At 35.8% G+C, this 19,089-nt stretch overlaps 9 protein-coding genes across 9 annotated transcripts; 4 read left to right on the forward strand and 5 right to left on the reverse strand.

The window, feature by feature from the left end:
* Window positions 1-1,789: 1,789 nt before the first annotated feature.
* Window positions 1,790-4,076, forward strand: RHIMIDRAFT_68820 (DUF803-domain-containing protein). Its single transcript, XM_023615564.1, has 7 exons — window positions 1,790-1,913; window positions 1,977-2,015; window positions 2,077-2,386; window positions 2,440-2,621; window positions 2,675-2,828; window positions 2,881-2,950; window positions 3,007-4,076. Exons 1-7 carry the CDS (start codon window positions 1,833-1,835, stop codon window positions 3,836-3,838), a joined length of 1,668 nt encoding a protein of 555 aa, XP_023462701.1. The 5' UTR covers window positions 1,790-1,832; the 3' UTR covers window positions 3,839-4,076.
* Window positions 4,077-4,079: 3 nt separating this feature from the next.
* Window positions 4,080-5,517, forward strand: RHIMIDRAFT_68840 (uncharacterized protein). The gene has a single exon (XM_023615565.1). The coding sequence runs from the start codon at window positions 4,288-4,290 to the stop codon at window positions 5,353-5,355; it is 1,068 nt and encodes a 355-aa protein (XP_023462702.1). The 5' UTR covers window positions 4,080-4,287; the 3' UTR covers window positions 5,356-5,517.
* On the reverse strand, window positions 5,451-5,924 carry RHIMIDRAFT_207272 (autophagy protein 12; the record flags this gene model as incomplete). Its single annotated transcript, XM_023606974.1, has 4 exons — window positions 5,451-5,510; window positions 5,562-5,624; window positions 5,685-5,821; window positions 5,867-5,924. 4 exons carry the CDS (start codon window positions 5,922-5,924, stop codon window positions 5,451-5,453), a joined length of 318 nt encoding a protein of 105 aa, XP_023462703.1.
* Window positions 5,925-6,008: 84 nt separating this feature from the next.
* Window positions 6,009-7,026, reverse strand: RHIMIDRAFT_286293 (uncharacterized protein; the record flags this gene model as incomplete). The annotated part of the gene is made up of 2 exons (XM_023613371.1): window positions 6,009-6,556; window positions 6,609-7,026. The coding sequence occupies 2 exons, from the start codon at window positions 7,024-7,026 to the stop codon at window positions 6,009-6,011; spliced, it is 966 nt and encodes a 321-aa protein (XP_023462704.1).
* Window positions 7,027-9,653: 2,627 nt separating this feature from the next.
* Window positions 9,654-10,300, reverse strand: RHIMIDRAFT_267392 (uncharacterized protein). Its single transcript, XM_023611992.1, has one exon. The coding sequence runs from the start codon at window positions 9,958-9,960 to the stop codon at window positions 9,745-9,747; it is 216 nt and encodes a 71-aa protein (XP_023462705.1). The 5' UTR covers window positions 9,961-10,300; the 3' UTR covers window positions 9,654-9,744.
* Window positions 10,301-13,338: 3,038 nt separating this feature from the next.
* Window positions 13,339-14,498, reverse strand: RHIMIDRAFT_68871 (WD40 repeat-like protein). Its single transcript, XM_023615566.1, has 6 exons — window positions 14,381-14,498; window positions 14,158-14,328; window positions 14,020-14,106; window positions 13,784-13,969; window positions 13,432-13,735; window positions 13,339-13,375 (listed from the first exon to the last, which is right to left on the reverse strand). The coding sequence occupies exons 1-5, from the start codon at window positions 14,476-14,478 to the stop codon at window positions 13,528-13,530; spliced, it is 750 nt and encodes a 249-aa protein (XP_023462706.1). The 5' UTR covers window positions 14,479-14,498; the 3' UTR covers window positions 13,339-13,375; window positions 13,432-13,527.
* Window positions 14,499-14,846: 348 nt separating this feature from the next.
* RHIMIDRAFT_68896 (uncharacterized protein) lies at window positions 14,847-15,894 on the forward strand (the record flags this gene model as incomplete). Its single annotated transcript, XM_023615567.1, has 5 exons — window positions 14,847-15,286; window positions 15,349-15,531; window positions 15,579-15,656; window positions 15,709-15,813; window positions 15,873-15,894. Exons 1-5 carry the CDS (start codon window positions 15,235-15,237, stop codon window positions 15,890-15,892), a joined length of 438 nt encoding a protein of 145 aa, XP_023462707.1. The 5' UTR covers window positions 14,847-15,234.
* A 1,868-nt stretch (window positions 15,895-17,762) lies between these two features.
* On the forward strand, window positions 17,763-18,725 carry RHIMIDRAFT_267398 (DNA repair protein). The gene is made up of 4 exons (XM_023611993.1): window positions 17,763-18,013; window positions 18,064-18,082; window positions 18,131-18,225; window positions 18,273-18,725. The coding sequence occupies exons 1-4, from the start codon at window positions 17,939-17,941 to the stop codon at window positions 18,543-18,545; spliced, it is 462 nt and encodes a 153-aa protein (XP_023462708.1). The 5' UTR covers window positions 17,763-17,938; the 3' UTR covers window positions 18,546-18,725.
* A 4-nt stretch (window positions 18,726-18,729) lies between these two features.
* RHIMIDRAFT_267400 (uncharacterized protein) lies at window positions 18,730-19,086 on the reverse strand (the record flags this gene model as incomplete). The annotated part of the gene is made up of 1 exon (XM_023611994.1): window positions 18,730-19,086. One exon carries the CDS (start codon window positions 19,081-19,083, stop codon window positions 18,775-18,777), a length of 309 nt encoding a protein of 102 aa, XP_023462709.1. The 3' UTR covers window positions 18,730-18,774.
* Between the last annotated feature and the right edge of the window lie 3 nt (window positions 19,087-19,089).

Raw genomic sequence — 19,089 nt, forward strand, 5'->3', positions numbered from 1 at the left:
GAAGAAGCGCTCATAGCATTAGCTTATTTTCTGGTGCATGTAGTGTTCCTCGTTGTACTATGATATCTTGGACTTCAGCCAGCGCAAGGAAATAGACACTTCACTAAGGGCTTTCAGAGAAAGTGACTATACGAGCTTTAAAGCTGAATTCACATCGAAGTTTCAAAAAGTAAACGTGCTAGCGTTGAATGATGGCGCAAGCAAGCAAAAATTACTTTGGATGCTGAAAATAATGAAACTGTTTTATATTACTCTCATCCCCTTGGAATTTACTAACAAAGGCACCTTTATTTTGTCATCTCTTCGATCTTCAAAAGCTTGCTATGCGACAATCCTCACACCTGTCTCCTCTTTGGAGAAACGAACTTGAAAGCGAAGGCAGCCAAAGTCAATCGATATTTGGGAGGTGGGGAGAAACGCTTCTCAAGACCAAAGTTTGACCTCATCATTAAAGGCGAAAAGTACCTATTACTAAATAGTATCACCAATGGAGCAATAAAAATAAGTATCCTCAAATCTCAATTACGTGAATCTACCAAGTAGAATTTAATGAAATGTACCAAGGCCAGTAAGAACACTCACGTGTCTTCCTAGCAAGATTAAGAGAAGCCGCACAAATAGCTAAACTTAAAGATAATGGCATCATAGAAAGTAGACTCCGTGCCGATCTATTGCCTGAAATTAAGCAATTTGTATACAAAGTAGCTCAAGGAGCTTAAAGGAATGGTTTACTCACAGTGACAGATGGTGGAATGCACTTAGGCCACACAAGATATCTATAGTTAATCATCCTTTCCTACCAAGGAATGTTAATCAAACTCTCATTTACCAGAAAAAAGATATACAAAACTTGTAAGCAATGTTCAAGCAAGCTATTGCGAAAATGGAACTACCTTCCAGGGCTCTCATCAGGAGCGCAAGCTCTACGAACCACAGTCCTAAACGATGAAGAATTTGTATATAGTCTATCTAAGCTGTATGAACATGGCTATGTATTTGTCCAAGACTTCAATTTTTCTATTCTCGGCGAATCTTCGGCCCTAACACGATCTATGCCAACCTTTTCAAGAACTTCTCTGTTATTAGCCACCTGGTCGAATCAGCACATGTCACTCTTGATGATATGTCCTCTACTGTTGATGAGACTCAAGCCTTACTGGACGATTAACAACAGCAAACCTAGTCTTGAACCCTGACAAGATGGTCTTTGGTCAGTGAGGAGGAAAGCAAAGATTCAAGTCCGCATGTCTCGCCACGCAAAAAGCAAAGAAATACATCAAGTTTTTTAGAGCTTAATGATATAATAAGCTTTCCACCTCAGTTTTCATTGCAGTTAACTTATATATATATATATATCCACTAAATAAGAATCTTTAAGTGTATATTAGCCTACTTAAACAAAGACACAATTTTACTAGTAAAAATAAAGTAATTGCATGTTCAATGTCAAGTTAAGCTGAGTTGATTGTTGGTAACACATCCTCAAAAAGGTAAAATAGATGGATATAAAGAGTATGGTTTCTTTGGCTTAACAAACACTTTATTTAAAAAGATGTTTAATACAAATGGTTTCAACAATAAAATAAGCCTAGTGTCCTCTGTAACAGTAATAATAATAATAAAAAACCAAGGACAATGGAGTATTACGGCTATCTCGTGTAATTTGCAAAAATATAGGAATTAATTGAGTGGCCATTTTGTGTCACATACCTCAAGGGTAAACGTTGCTACCATAAATTCAATCCCCGTTCCATTTTACTTTTTAAACTCTATTCGTCAGATGCGTTCTTTCTTTCTGGTTTTTTATATGCTTGCTTGAACGTCAAAAAAGGATGGACACTAAAGAGCAAGAAGACATAGATAATGTCGCATTTAATACATTTATTGGGGTATTAGTATCCATTTGTGGCAATGTAAATATCTGATAATGCTCGGTTTAAAACGATAAGTCACTTAGATTACCTCTTCTTTCGTAGGCATTGATATCCGTTGCCCTTAACTTACAAAAAAGAGCGGTAAGAATAGAAAAAGAAAGCTAAAAATATAGGATACTCATTCTCCCTTTCTTTATGATAGCATAATAAAATACAAGAAAAACAAATGGCACATTACTTTTCAAATATGGATGAATCTCCACAGTGGATACCATCTAGCGGATTTTTCCCAGATGACGGATACTCTTCACCGAGGTCATCGATTGAATCTTCAGTAACTGTGCCCAATACTCACAACAATAATTCACAGTCTGAAGAAGAGTTCATTGAACGACAGAAATTTATTATGGCTCAGGAGTACGACAAAGGAGATAATACAGATTATTTAAAATCAAAGCTATGGTGGTTGGGAATAACCTTGATGATTTTAGGTGAAGTTGGCAATTTTGTTGGTAAGAGTATAGAAAATATCAGTCAAACACAGGCAAATTAAATGGCTGCTTAGCATACGGATTTGCCCCTGCATCAACAATAGCACCGTTAGGAACAACGACATTGGTATCAAACGCTATATTAGCACCAGTCATGCTTAAAGAGGTATTTAGAAAAAGGGATCTCATCGGTGTCACTTTGGCAGTAGCAGGCGCAGCTATTGTCGTGCTTAGCTCGAATTCTGAAGAAGTCGCAGTAAGAAGAGATATGAATAGACTTTTTTGATTACTAAATAGACGCTTTTGTAGTTGTCGCCTGAGCTCATCATGGATGCAATCACACAAACACAGTCGATTATTTATTTTATCCTTACAGGCATCACTGTTACTATCTTGACCATTCTGTCTCCTACCCATGGCTCTTCAAGTATCATGGTTGATTTGGGTCTAGTAGCAATTTATGGTAATACAGACTCTTTTGTACTTTATTTTCGTTCTCTTATTCTATTCATTAGGTGGATACACTGTCCTTTCTACTAAAAGTGTCGCATCTTTACTCAGCTTGACATTGTTCAAGATGTTTACGTAAGTTAACATATGATCCTAATAACTGTCTCATTCATTTTGTTTTGTCCTCTTAGGTACCCTGTTTCTTACTTACTCATACTCGTTCTAGTCGTCACAGCCATCTTACAGATCAAATATTTAAATAAGGCACTTCAAAGATTCGACTCTACAGAAGTAATCCCTACCCAATTCGTTCTGTTTACGATTTCAGCTATTATTGGAAGTGCTGTGCTCTATCATGACTTTGATGGCATGAGCCTTGAGCAGTTATCAAGGTTCATGGCTGGATGTGCCATTGAATTTCTCGGAGTATACCTTATTACTTCCAAACGACCCAAACGTATGCACCCTGCATTATCCATTAGCGCAGATAGCAGTCATACAGCCATTATGCTACCCGAGCATGAATTGCCATCTGAACAACAACAACAACATCCCTTACGCGCTTCAAAACGTGTTTCTTTAATCTTGCCAACCGTTAATTCATCTTCTGCTCGTGAGGATGCTGTCTATACCCATCCAAGCACACACAGTGGCCATTCAAACCAGAGCACGGTTACGAACAACAGTAATAATAACGCCAGCAAACGTCGTAGCTCAGTGTTTAGGGGTATATCTATGGCTTCACAACTGCTGGATAGAGATGATGAGCCATTTCAATTACCTTCGTCACAAAGAGACTCGGGGCTATTTTTGAATACAACAGGAAATATATTAGCAGGAATTAGTTCTCTGATTGCAGAACATCAACATCATCAACAACAACAAGATTTGCATGATAATGATGCGGTCGAAATAGATATACCAACTTCATTTTCACTTATAGATCGTGAATTAATGCCCATGACAAGGGGAGCAGAGCATGGTGATAAGAAAATATCCAAGCTAGTAGACATTGACGAATAGTTGCATTTATTTTTTATTTTTTTTCTGTCTTCAATACCAGTTGTATCACTTAATATACCTCAAATGTCATGTTTAATCTACTTCCACGATACCAATTCAAGAATAGGTCCATGCACGGTATTTAATTAGTATGAAAATATTAAAAAAATAGTCATTTCGATCTACTCTTTTTATGGAATAATCAATGATAAAAGGTATCAGGAATGAATCGGATCGACGCCTAAAGTTTCTTAAGGAGAAGGAAAAAGGAGTGACCACATATACACATAAAAAAAGCTATTACTGCAAGAGGAACTGTATCCTTTTGTAGACAAGATGAGCACACTTTTCATTTCCCTCTTTAGTAAGATTTCTCGGATCATGTCACACGAGCCTAGAAGGGCTTATTTTTGTTTGTCGGTGGTGTTTTCTTGTCTTTCTTTCTCCCTTTTCATTTTTATTTTTTAAACATGGGCATCCAAGACGTTGTTGCGCGTCTAAACAAATCAGCTGGTTTTGAGGATACGACAATAGCCAAACCAAAGTTCAACACGAATAAGACAGTCATGATCAACAAAGCATTTCCACCTTCACCAGCAACGTCACCCACAAGCAGTACTCAATCTGAACAAAAAGAATTGATTAAACCTAAAGAGATCAAGGCTGAAAGGAAGGAATCGATCCAAAAGGAAATAAAACTGACCAAGCCTGAGAAAAAAGAATTGATTATACCAACTGTAGATATGGACAAGGTTGATTCAATATCAGCAGAGATCGTTGAATTATATCAGCAATTGCTAGATCAATATAATGCATCACAAGAATACATAACCACATTAGAGAGAGAAGCGACCAAAGTACGTGATTATGAGATCAGAGTGGAATACTTGGCCAACAAGCTTGAACAAGTATCAGAAGAAAGAGATTACTTTGAACAACAGTTAAAGCAGCATATGCCACCTTCCCCTGCTATTAGTCAAAAAGAAGTTGTGCAAGACCAACAAAAGAATGATGCATTCATGGCAGATTTAATACATGTCTATGAGGATATCATTGACGAAGAAGATAATGAAGAAGAAGGTGATGAATTGATTATATTTGATGACAACAACAACAACAACAATGATTACATTATGAATCTTGAAAATGAAATACAAAAGGGCATTCAATTGACCATTGCAAAATACGTCAATGACTTGGAACAACAAAGACAAGAGACCAAACAACTGAAGCAAGTGATTCAAAAGCAGGATGAGTTAATAACGACATTAGAAAATAAGTTACAGAATCAATCATTACTAAAAGAGCAAGTCGAACTACAGACGATTGAACTAGAGAATAAAAGAGAATTGCTATCTCAATTACTAAATGGAAGAGACGATCTTTTAAAAAAGAAGAGATCGTCCTCTACATTATCAACTAGTAGTAGTAGTCAAGGTCATTCTAATAGACACAGTTCTTTATCTTCTGGTAGACGCACACCTACCCCCTTGACTGCCCCTCCCAAACAACCATTACCTCCTTTACCTTCATGCTAATTTTGTGTATATAATTTATTACCCCCTCCTTCTTTTACATTATGACCCTATTATATGTGTCATCACGTGTTGTGTATATTAAACTATCTTTAGCTTCATCCCCAAGCTGCTGTTGTACAGTAATTGACGATTAAATGTCCATCGGTATTAAAGCACTAAACAAAGCATTATTTATCTTCTTTTTCTTTCTTTCTTTATGTTTTTACTTTATGAAGATTGGATATTGTTTCATCAGGTGAAGGTGAAAAGGAACTGTTGATGTATAGAAACTAGACAAGTGTTTTTTATAAGCATATATACAAGTTTTTTTTTTTCATTTTCCTTATTACCAATGGATCTGAGCCTTTATATTTAAGTTCTTTCCTTAGGAATTGTATAACTGTTTGAAACTTGTTGGAAGCTGTTAATTTAAATACTTTTTGCTTTAAAATGGGCGCATTTCCAATAGCTTGAAATATGACAATGACTGCAGTAATATTAATAAATAGACAAGACTACTTGTAATAATAACCTTTTGAAGTATCCTTTTCTTTATATTTGTCAACAATGTCTTTTATTTCATCTTTCATATTTGTTTAATTACAAAGAGAGAAAGAAGGAAAGGAAAAACAAAAAAAAAAGCTACACTGGCACAAATAATACTCTTGTGTGTGTTACCTTGTTCTATTTAATTTGTCGGTTGTCTTAATCAAGTTTCTGCTTAATGGATCCACCTTGTCAATTGTTCTTCCCAGTTGCTTATTCTGATCATCAAGCGTAGTATTCATTGTGATGGCCATATTCTTCAATCCTGCAAGAGCGTCTCCCATTAAATCAAGATTCTGGTCAATTTCATCTTCAATGGCATCATCTTCCGAGTCAGCTTCAAATTGATATCGTCGACGATCTGCTTCACTACGTCCTCTACGACCTGCAGATCTAATATTCTTTTGGCCTTCATTCGCTCTATTCGTTTCTTCAATGCGTGCCTTGGTTTCATATTCAAATTGACGGATCCTATCTCTTTCTTCCATGTGCTCTGCATGATCTTGTTGAAGTCTCTCTAACTCTTTCTTCTCTCTTTCCTTTCTTCTGAATGGATTAGACACAACAGGTATAAAGATAGATCGATTTAATTGTCTCAGCTCCTCTGCTTGGTTAGCTGCTCTGTCAGAGTAAGCTTTTGACATATCCAAATGTCTGTTAACATTGGCAATTTGAGCTATAGGATTTTATGTCAATACTTGGCCATGACTGTATCAACTTGAACTTACTCGACTGTTCTCCAAGCATGTTCATCGTATTAGCTGCAGTAGCTTCTGTCTCGTGAAGTCGTTGTAAAGCAGCACGGGTACTGGCCAAGCTGTCTTGTTTGACATTCTTTATTTTCTGCTTTAAACCAGCCACTTCAACTTCTTCATCTTGTTCTTCATCATAAAGCTGCTCTCGGTTATTTTGTCCCAATCTTGAAGATGAGTAGGCATCTTGGCTATAATTGTTGTTTCGTGCTCCAGCAAATAATTCATCTCTGTTACTGTTTGTTCGACTATAGTCTGATGGTGGTGCAGAACTATAAGAAGGAGCAGCAGAGGGGGTGGAAGAATAAGAGGGAGCAGGAGAAGAGGCTACAGAACTGGTGTCAAATGGGTTCGTTGACTCTTCCTTGGCTTTATCCTTCTTTTTCCAAAACATTTTAAAATGTGAATAAAGGGAAAAAAGGAAAGCCAATTAATTATTTATTTATACCCTCTTCAAAAACTAAATTTAGAAAGCAAAAAGGTGCTCTCATGTCCCCTCTTTCATTTGTATTGCTAAGCCCTGTTGTATCATTCTTTTTCTTATTTTCATAGTTTCTTTGTATGCACACTAGCTTAATTGAACAGCTTACTCTTCACTCACCATGGCTCAAATGAATTGGGCTGCTGTGTAGCTTTTTATATAACAACACTTTAAAGGTAAGCAGCATGCTTTCATACAGTCGTCCAGTGTCAACATGAGGATTTTACAAAAAAAAAAAATAGGACTTTAAAATGAAATTTACTATGAAACAGCTGGTTGATCTTAACTCGTGCCATGAAGAGAAGGCAACAGTTCAAAGCAAAAACTTCACTATAAGTGCAAGAGCAGGCCGTTCAATCAAGTCGACTGAATATACGCTAGCTTCAAAAGAACTGTTCTTTCAATATAAAATTCAAACATGTTATATCAGTTGCTGCAAAGAAGAGTGTTTTGCTTGTTTAAAAACCCTTCTCTTCTTTTTCACATCTATCCCAGAAAGATTCGTCCATCATATGCAATCTTTGCAGAATAAAGCTTGACAGCAGCACCAATAGAGGGTGTCAATGTAGCTTAGGTGTCCAAAGGATGTCTTTTGATGCTTTGCTTATCTTCGACTAATATTCTTCAATTGGGTTGAGAAAAGGCAAACTAAAGAGTGATTGTTAATGGTTGGATTAGTGGTGACCACTACTCATAATTTTTTTCAAAAATTCTAATCAAATTTGAATAAAGTAAGTTCTTGTTAAATATAAGGTCTCAAACATGGTCTTCGTATAACAGAACACCTTTGGTGAAATGCGCACGCGATTACTTTCCTTCCTACTGAACTGACCAAAATTTCATCACAGACCCGGAATACTCATGACTGGCATGTCACAATGCGATACTTTACTGCAAACAATAATTGAAGAGTGACTATAAGTGATTGAACTAATATTGCTCTGTTATTTATTCATTCATTTACAACTTATTCCGTAAGAAAGACGATATGTCCATCTTTATATTTGTAGAGAGGATTTACAACCTCTGCCAACTTATAAAATAGCCTATAGAAAGATACATTGCATTTCATACAAAAGAAACATGATTACAATATAACTTCATATGAAGAGCTGATGCTAGTAAAAGCTATTTATTTGTTTTAAAAAACTAAAACAAAACATGTCCAGAGTATGTGAGGAAAATTGAAATCTTCCCATGCAAGTACATGTGCTGAGTAGAGCTATCGAGGCTTAGGAGCAGGGTAAGGTCTTGGAAGAGCAGGCTTGTCGGGTCTAATAGGTGGTACCATGGCAATAAAACTTGAAGTATAAAAGTTAAGATGAAATGAAGAATAAAAAAGTAAAGAAAGATTTATCTTGTTTATATATCATTTGAAACAAAGAGCTTCATAATATCAAATCAATAAACAAACAAACTGTTCGTTTTCCTGACAACGTTCTTTTTAAAGTAACAAAGGGAAAAAAAGTTGTCACTAATAATAGATTAGTACGGATACACTTTCTTTAAATTATAACTAGTGATGCTAAAGTTGACTTTCCTGTAACAAACTATGAGTGACTACGTGATGTGAGAAATAAGACTCTATTGATCAAAATACGTCTAATGACAACATTCATAAATATCATCCGCTAAATAGTTTAGACCAACAATGGATACTAGATTGTGATGAGCCCCAGTAGAGAATAAAAATTGATCAAGATTCAGTACATTTTTACATCACGTCCATAACAGTCTTCTACCTTTTCTTCACAGCATGTCCCTAAACTTTCCATCACTTGGCATAGAATCATGTATGACAAGACGCACTATATTTCTGAGATGTATACTTCTTACCTTCAAAAAGCAGTTATAGCTAATTGTGCCAGAGGAGAAGATTTTGTGACAAACAATCGACATATGGATTTTGATTTATATTGCTGTTAACAAAAACCAAAGGACCATATCCACCATCCGAAAGCAGTACCAAATCATGACACTGATCCCACAAAATTTGATAACCGTTAGAAGATGAGGTTGTCACTAGTAGCGTCTTGCATACTGAACAAATGTAGAGGATGTATTTGTCATATTGACTAAACTCAAATTATTTTAAATAGAATCCTTCAGTATCTTGTGTATTTTCCCCATTTTGTGAAAAAAGAATATATTAGAGTAAAGATGGCATATAACATTAATATACGACCACAAATGACTTTGTTTAAGAGACAATACTTTAACTCATCTTCTCTACTGCGTAATTTGCATGTATGATGCTCTCTGAGCATTAGCTATTATATCAGTTCCCACTTATGGAAAACGTCCCCTTTTTCTTTTTCTAGTGTATTAAAGATACCTTGTACTTTTCTTTCTTTTATATTTTCTTCTTTTAAAAGATATTTAAGTGTACATACGATAAAGAATAATCTTAACCAGTTAAAGTCATGAAGAATGCGAAACAGTTTACAATAAGACTTGATGTAACCTATAACTTGTTTTCATGTAAACAAACAAATAAAAGGGAGTGACGCATTCTTTTTTTCCCTCTCTTTTCTTTTCTCATCGTTTTTTCTTCTTCTTTTTCTCAAACTACTCATTTGATCTTTTGATCTCTTGATCTCATGGTCTTTTGGTAAGTTTTTTTAAAAAAGCTTACTCGGTACACAAGATGCCTTGGTTGTATATGTCCAGGTTCTTCGCGAACGTCTCACTATGGAGCTTATCAGACCCTTTCCTGACAAAATCTGGAGCCCACTCTAATCCCGCTATCCACACAAAGTAGAGGGTCCTTCGGACAGTTCCCAAAAAGTCAGTAGATAGTGCGTCTGTGGCGAAGTTTATGGCCCTTTCTTCAAATGAAGCTTTCATAGTGTGTGCTATTAGCTTAGTTATCTGTAATATGGCTAGTTGACACATCACTGTTGAACATGTTTCAACAGTGTATGGCCTCATTGCTCATATCTTTTGGTCTAGGCGTTATTGGATGGTTTTGTTTTAATCCTAGGTGTTTTTGGTTGTTTTGTTTTGGTCCTAGGTGCGTTGGACTGGTTATATGACTGATACTGATGGGAGAACGCCTGCACTGCGGTATAACTGGTCTGTCTGGAGAAGAGTTCCCTTGAAGGCGGGCGTCCATCTTTGGAACGCCAACTAGCAACAAACAAACTCTTTTAAATTTGTGGGCTATAGGGCGTGCACTGACTTTTTTTCTTCTCTCTTTTTTTGGTACATTTCAGGTAATCTTAATGTTAGCTTCATAATAAACAATAAACTACCTTTTTTTTTCGATTATATTTTCTGTTCCTTTTTAGTAATCTTGAAGCTGAAAGCGTCTCAAGTATAGTAATAAAATTCTTTTCGTAGTACTCACTGATACATACAATAACGAAATAAAGGGATGCACATGAGTCTCTGATCCTTACTTGATATACTAGATATGTTTGCAAACGCAAATATATCGTTGGTACTTCTTTTACATTACGCAGGTAGTTTATTTAAAGTATGTTGATGAAGTTACATAGAAAGAAGTGATAGCTTGAGATAGTGAGAAGACGTCTGTTACTTTATACCTAAAACGTAATAAATAGTGCCTGAGCCCTGTTCAGAGGATCAGCAGCAGACGTTATTATTCCATGCGTAATTTGCCAGCCTCCAACTTGGTTGACTTGTACAAGTACAGCATGCATGAACATACAAATATCTTCATTGTCTACTTGCTCAGCACCACAAATTCGTCCTATTGAACAAAGCAGCCAACCTGCTATGCAAAAAAAGTAGATGAAACAGAGCAACTTAAGGATTGTAGTGCATATCCATCAACTTTCTTTACCAAGGATGCACTCTGGAAGAATGAGTTGAAGCCAGTATCAGTCATCGTGCTGAGAGTAACAGATAATAATCAACGCAGTCAACCATTTATTAAAATACCCATACATAAGCGAAATATGCATCCATAACCTTGTGTCTGATCGACCACTCATAGTCAATGTAAAGTCATCAAAGATAGAATAGGAAAGAATATTATTAATGTGTTCATTATAAAAACTAAAAGCGGATCCCAAGATGTCGACCTCAATAGAAATATTGGATATAATGCATGAACAACTAGAAAGTATGGCACGATTCACTAGTTGTGCTACTGCAGTTCAATCCTACTGCTACTTTCAAGATAACACATTCATTAATCGCGCTATGGATTCACTCTATACGAGCTTCTTGCGCTTTCCATCCATCGTTCACGTCAACATGAAGCCTACTCACTATGAAAAGGAGATGACGTGACGATTTTATAACAAGGGTACATAATAACAAGAATATGAACATATCTAATAAATTATTAGATATCAGGTTGCATACAGGCTATACCGATTTCAGATTTGGCGCATTTGTACCTCGATGGAAATTGCAGGCCTTTTTGACGTAGTTGGGTAAATCTGGTCTTGTCAAGAAAAACGTTCATGAAGCAGAGCGCTATTTTGCGATATGAATAAACCAATACCCGTAGCTATCAAGTAATCCGCCTTATCTTGCCAATGAACAAAAGGTTACTGATTATGATGTTAAATATCCTGCTGCCTTGGACTCTTTTACAGTAAATAATACATCTTTATTCTCTCTTTTCATAATAATAACCATTATATAATAGTATGACGCTGTACGCTACTTGCAATGGTATCTGGAGCAGAATGAACAGACTTACTTTGAAATTGAAGAAGAACCTCCGCTTGCGCATAGAAGTGTTAAATCATCATGCGTCAATGATAAGTCCTGCTGATCACAAGCATGGATTCATATGTTCATTCAAAAAGAATACCATTTGACTATAGGACTATTGCATCAATAGAACAATTAGAGGCCCTTTACGATAAGCTGTCAACAGGCACTGAATGGGTACAACATTCGTATCACCTTACTATAGACTCTCTCCAGTTATTTTCATTAATGTTAATTACTAAGTTATGTCTGACTATGGCTACTTTATGGTCATGCGCAGATTTAGACAAGTGGAAGTACTTGAAGAATTAACTGATAATTTCGAATTGGAAATGTGTGATAACTTCCAATAGCATTCTCTTATGTTGGCGTAAAATAAGAAGAAAAAAGAACAAACAGGGTTACTGCATGAATGTATCACGGTTAATGAGAACTAGGTATGGCATGTCTATGGGAATAATGTATTTTATGGTCAGTTTTTTTATACTTTTCTTTCTTCAAGTAATCTTTTACAAGATGGAGTATTTATTGGGTATCTACTAAAATTAGTAAGGTCAACTTGGTTGATAACGGCATATATATCGCTACCAACTTTAGGTTCTTACGCCTTCCTTCATCAGGGCCTGAATTTAGAAAGACACGCACTCTAATAGAGCGCTTGTTTACACTTAGGGTAATATTATAGATTAATTAAGCTTCCCAAATTTTTCGTTTGCTTAACCCCTCTACATAAAGAAACACCAAATATCTGGCAAACTGCCACACGATACTTGAAAATGAAAAGGTTGTTGCTTCAAAGAGTAGGGATCGAAAGCAGAACAGCAACCGTTCTCCACACAACGAAAGACAAGATCAAGAAGCAAAATTAGATCGCTAGATTCGAACCTGATAGAGCATGTTTGGTCACTTTGAGGGACCTCATCAAGAAAAGAAGACATGAGATAAAATAAGTCCTAGAGTAACGGCTGTTTGGTGGGAAGCATAAAGGCTCAATGTGAAACTGTGATTGAGGCAAAAGGAGGGCAGACAAAGTATGAATGTTCTTTTTTATGTTATATTCTTTCAATAAACAAGCCAAAACTTGTTTATATATATATATAGAATCTTAAAGCACTGAGCAGGAAGTGCAATGGTTTTCCAAGCATTTGATATATAATATGCAAAAGATTAATTTACTGCTCAGTACGAAAATCGATTATGTTTATTCTATTATTCTGTCTTTCTTTTTTTACTGCCTTTTCCTTCTTCCCCGTCCATGTTCTCTGGGAGATCAAGGAACTTGCGAAGACCAAAGATTGTATAAAGATCAGGCACAACCTTTACTCTTGTCACTGGGGTCACATTCACCTGTTTGACAAGCTCATCATTGGATTCAACAGCTTCAAACTTGCTATCCTTTAAGCGGAAAACGGAGATTAAATCGTAGTCATCATTGTTATTAGGATCTACAGCGATCCAGAGCTTCTGTTCGAGGTCAAAGGCAATGTCAAGGATAGGTAAGCGTGTGACGAGAGTATCTTTATATGAGAATGTATCTTCTTTCCATTCCAACACGATACATGCATTTGCTCTAATTACACAAAAATGATGAGTTTTATATATTTATGGTATTTATCTTCCTTTTACTTTGCAAAACCAACTACGAGAAGTTTATCTTTGCTGTCAAAAGTCAATCGGTTAACAATGGCATCTTCAGAATTGGCATCAGCAGCCTAGGGACGATTAGTTTTTTTGTTTTTTTGTTTTTTTTTTACATGTGTATTCATTAACGACACATACAACAGGTTTATAAGGTTCGATTTGTTCTTTGAGGTCTAAACACTGAATTTGCTTGCCAGAGACATACTCCCAGACTCTAATCGTTCCATCACCACCAGCAGATACTAATAAATTTTCGTTCCATGGCAAGATATCAACACAAGTGACAACGCTAAAGTATATTGAGAAAAGGTTCGATTTGCTATGTGATTTATATTACTCTGTATGCCCTAAGCAGAAGGTTTCTATATTGTATCCATTGGGATATCGACTCACTCTGATGTGTTCGTCACGATCTGATGTGATCACGTATTTATCATCTGGTGTCAACGCCATGTCGGTAACCATTGAAACATGGCCTACAATAGGATTCAACTTTTCGTTGTCTTCTTCTTTCATTGGATGACTACAAGCCCGTTAAAATTGCTTATATTTACGTACACAAACATGAATTACCAGTAAACATCACCAAATTTGTCTGCTACAACAACAGTAGTAGCTTTGCTATCGAATTGAAGAGCATTCACTCGTTTGTGTGCAGGTCTACTTAATCTTTAGCCTCATCTATTTTTTAAGTAATAGCCTTTTTTTTACCTTGACAGCTTTAATGACCAATCTTTTGTATCCCAAACACAGATCTTCTTGTTCTCACCTGAAGCAGCAAATAATGACCCATCTTCACTAAAGTTCATACTGCGAAAATCGTCATGAACAGTATCTTTCTCAAGTTTGTCGTTGGAGAGAGACTTTATTATTTCACCATTGCTTTTTGGACAATAAGACGTCTTTTTCTATACTCTTGTTCTATGGTTTATACCTCGTGTTCAATACCAAATAGTCTTCTCCATTAGTTAACACAAGCTCTGGCTTAACTGGACTGTGAGCTAATTTAGTAAAAGGAAAGCGATTTGACATGTCAAATTTTTATTGTAAAGTTGAAAGAAAAGAAAAAAAAATTTTTGTATTAAAAAATTCGTGTTCTTCATGCAATTCTTTTTTGTGCCTTTTACAACAATCATCTTTCCTCCAATCATAGACTGCCTTTTGTTTCTTCAACATTATCAGTTTACACGATAACTGGGATGGGAAAGAATAAAGATAAAGCGATTATTCGCTCCTAACGCTTGAATTAACAAAAGCCTTGGTATTTCTACAAATAAATATTTGATCTTGAAAATGATAAAAATATCTTGTGAAAATAATAAGAAAAAAGCCTATTAAATGGAAACAAAGCGTTCTAATAGAGTCAAAAAGATTATTAGAATGATTTGTTATACTGTTTCCTCTGGTGCATTTCAAGAGTGGTTTTTTCACCTCAATTTAAGATCAAGTCACGTGATGTGCTCGGAATATCGAAACGGCCGGACACTGAGTTTCAACTGCAAGCAAGCAGCGCAGATAGCCAAATAGTTGGGCATATGTAATGGTAAAGAAGTGGAACCCTGACAAGCCCCCTCTTTCATCGTCGTATTGTAAGTTGATTATAACACCAAGGTTGACAAGAGAGACATATGGATGGATCAATGGATGAATGTGTTCAGTATCATTGGATGCAAAACGAAAGATGCACTCTTATCAATAGAATCGACATTGTATCCTTTCTATAATAATCTCTTGTCAAACTTTATATTGTTCTCATGTTAATTCAATCATTTCTTAGAGTATAATATAATGCTTGTCAGTAAGCAGAACAGAAAGGTCATTTACGAAGCTCTTTTCAAGGGTAAATAACACATGACAGCTTTTTATATAAAACATTATTAAACACCCACAAACAAACAATAGATGGTGCCCTTGTTGCTCCCAAAGACTACAATGCTCCCAAGCACACCGAACTTGATGTTCCCAACCTTGAAGTCATCAAGGTTATGCAATCCTTGACCTCCAAGGGCCTCGTCAAGACTCAATTCTCTTGGCAATGGTATTACTATACCCTTACTGATGAGGGTATTGACTACCTCCGTGAATGTAAGTTGATGTCTGACAATATGCAACAATCACTAATCAAACCATAGACCTTCACTTGCCTCAAGAAATTGTTCCTGCCACTTTGAAGAAGACCGCTCGCCCTGCTTCTGCTCCTCGTCGTCCATGTAAGTTATAACAAAAAGATATGTGGAATATGAGTTGCTCATCATTTATCAGTCGGTGGTGACCGTGAAGGCCGTGCTCCCCGTGGTGACCGTGACAACTACAGACGTAAGGAAGGTGCTTCCAGTGACTTTAAGCCTGAATTCCGTGGTGGTCTCGGTAAGTGAAGAAAGCTGTATTAAAAGGAGATATAGACTGATATATTTATGCATCAATAGGCCGTACCAACCGCGAATAAGCTTTTTTTTTTCTTTTGCTAATTGTTAATAAAAGAAAAAAAATCATCCTTTCTTATTATGTTTTATATGTAAATGAGAGAAGTTTGGATAAAAGAGGAAAGCTTTATTAGTTAATTGAAAAGGAATGCTTATTACTTCGATAAAATCAAGGTAAATCGTTGACAGCAAAGTAGTTGCAATGTCCATGAGGCGACTATACTTCTTCTATCTTGACAGAAGTTTGGCCTTTTAAAGATATTCATTCGTAACTAGAAAGAGTTAAAACCACAAGTGCCAATGTAAACCGGACAAGTGTGAGAAAATGCTCTTTTTATCTTTCTGCAGCAGATTAATACTTGATCTAGTTTAAGCTTATTAACTATGTTAACTTTAGCTATAAATGTACGGTGTGAAACCACGATGTGAACAGTGCATTAAATACACATGGTATCTTTGTTTACAAATTAAAACACGACATTGAACGTCCTCCCCCTTCAAAAGACTAATGGTGCTTCTTGGATTTAATGCACTGTCCATGATGGCAATACATTCCTTAACGCCTCGGTAAGTATAAAACGAATACTGCTTTTTTTTTTTATTCATTAGTCTTCTAGTTAACAATATTATTATCATATAACGCAATATGCCCGATTATCATTGGCCATGATTGATTGTAATAAACCTGTTATTATATAAAAAGGCGCTTTTTGTAATAATGAGCCTTCTTTCTTTCTCTTGTTCTCGCAAAAAGGATTATGTTGAGACACGTCGACATGTATCTTTTGTATATCTTTATGATTGCGTTTAGCAGAGGCAGCAATAAGAAACCCATATATATGAAGCGTGAGGATATAAAAGGCTTACCGTTGGAGCTTCACATAGAACAGAGTGTAAAACTACTACCATGAAGTACTCGAAAATAAATTAATAAATAAAACAAATAAGTCAAGGTGAAAAAAATACTAAAATAACCCTCATTCTCTTTAATAATCAACTTAGTAACATCTTTTCATGTGAATATAAGTTCAGGAATGACGAATAAAAGAATTATCATACACTATCAAAAAGCCAAAGCACTTATCCCCCCGACACCATTCTATATATCCCAAGCTATGCATGTTCTGGTCACTGTCATGCCCTTACAAGCAAGTTCAGTTGTTGCTTTCATTAGTATTTTTATACTTGTTACTTTTGTCTACTATTGTTAATAGTGAGCTGCTGTTCATAACTTTTAGAAACTAGTAAGCTTCCTTGCATCATCATTTGGAAGAATAACCAATACCTTCTTTCGAGATGATTCGTCTCTATCCTACGCCGAGAATGATCAAGGGTCTGCCATCAACGACACTATCTACATGCAGACTTAGCAATCAAGGAGGACTGTCAAATTAGGTGCTGACACAATTAAAGGAATAGCTTTTAATGAGAACGCTTTAATTTGTAAGACTGGTAGGATATTCTTTCTTTGAAATAAACTGAAGTTATATTTTTCATCACCACGTTTGCACATATGAGTGCATTATTGTTGCTGTACTGTATCTTTTTTTATCAATTATTGACATTAATTATGTGTATTCATGCATTTTGAGTAGTCACATTTATGCGCAGTAGCCATTTTTGAACGGTTTCTTTTTCTTTTCAAATGTCAGAATTACCAACCCTTACAGAAGAGCAATTGCAACGCATAGCAACTAATAAAGCTAGAGCACTTGAGAAGTTAAAAGCAAAAAGAGAGTTGAAAGAACAAGAAGAGAAGAAAGATGAGAAGCCATTGAAAAGAGCAAGATGGATAAAGTCCTTTTATGAATATGATCTAAGTACTTTGAAGGATTCCAAGGCAGGATTTATTGTAGAAGAAGATACACAAAAGGAAGAGAAGGAAGAGAATCGCTATGTAGCTCAACCATATTATCGTAAAATTTATCATAATTGTACTATCGATATAATAGACTGATACACTTGCTTTCTACCTTTCTCTAGCACCCTCTGCAGATCCATCAGAGAATCCAAAGTGTAAAGAGTGCGGTTCTATAGACCTAGACCCTGTCTTTTTCAATGTGTTTCATATGAATCTGTGCTCGATCTGTAAAGAGAAGTATCCAGAAAAGTACAGCTTGATTACTAAAACGGAGGCTAAAGAGGTATTCATGCAAATCAAAGGCAAGGAAGGCTTTACTCAACAGTTACTTAGGATTACTTACTTACGGATCGTAAGGATCACAATCAGCATCATTATTTTGTACTTATTTTCTAAATAGCTGAACTGAAGGATACGGAGTTGCTTCCACATTGGTCAAAGCCAAACCCTCATAAATCAACATGGAATGATATGATGCTATATATTCGAGAAATGGTAACTTGGTGATTATTGTACATGCCCAAAAGTATTTAGTGTATTAGGTAGAAGAATATGCTTTCAAAAAATGGGATGGGCCAGAAGGACTGGATGCTGAATATGAAAGAAGAGAGGCGCAAAAAAAGGCCAAGAAAGAGAGGAAATTTAAGGAGAAGTTGGCAGATTTAAGAAGGAGAACATTGACTTCGACTAAGGAAAGAAAACGACAGGAAGGACCGCATAAACATGAGTTTGGATCAACAATACGCGATTCTGAAGGAAAGACAGTACAAAAATGTTCAACTTGTGGTTTAGTTGTAGAGACAGAAGAATTATGATATAAGTAAACTGATGAATAAAATGTCCACAATAAGGTAACTGTATTATGCAGTCATTGACAACATTTTATTGTTTACAATTAGCTTCTTTGGGAGAATATCGAGATTACAAATATTAATTGGAAAAATAGATATGTACATGTTGTTGTTATTACTATTACTATTACTATTATTATTATTATTATGGTACATGTGTAGCCCAAGGAGAGTGAGAGAGAATTCGTAGTGATTAACTGATACAGCTACATTGTCCATCCATACAGAATCCTATTAAAGTTGAAGACATATCTTGACAAAGAGCATCACACGATTCATGATCATCATCATCACATTTTCCTATTTCTGATTTTTCTGTGCAGTAGCATTTATTGAATATACATGCACCCCTTCCTTGTACCATTTCTTGACAAGCAAACGCACAATCAGATGAGTCACCTTGTATCTGACAAAGGTTATAGTCACTAAGATCTAATGCTTTTGCATGTACAGTTGTGGTGAATAAACAGACTAGAGATGTAATAATAATAAACGTCTTCATTATTAA

The sequence above is a fragment of the Rhizopus microsporus genome, assembly GCF_002708625.1.
Source record: "Rhizopus microsporus ATCC 52813 unplaced genomic scaffold scaffold_20, whole genome shotgun sequence".
Lineage (NCBI taxonomy): Eukaryota > Fungi > Mucoromycota > Mucoromycetes > Mucorales > Rhizopodaceae > Rhizopus > Rhizopus microsporus.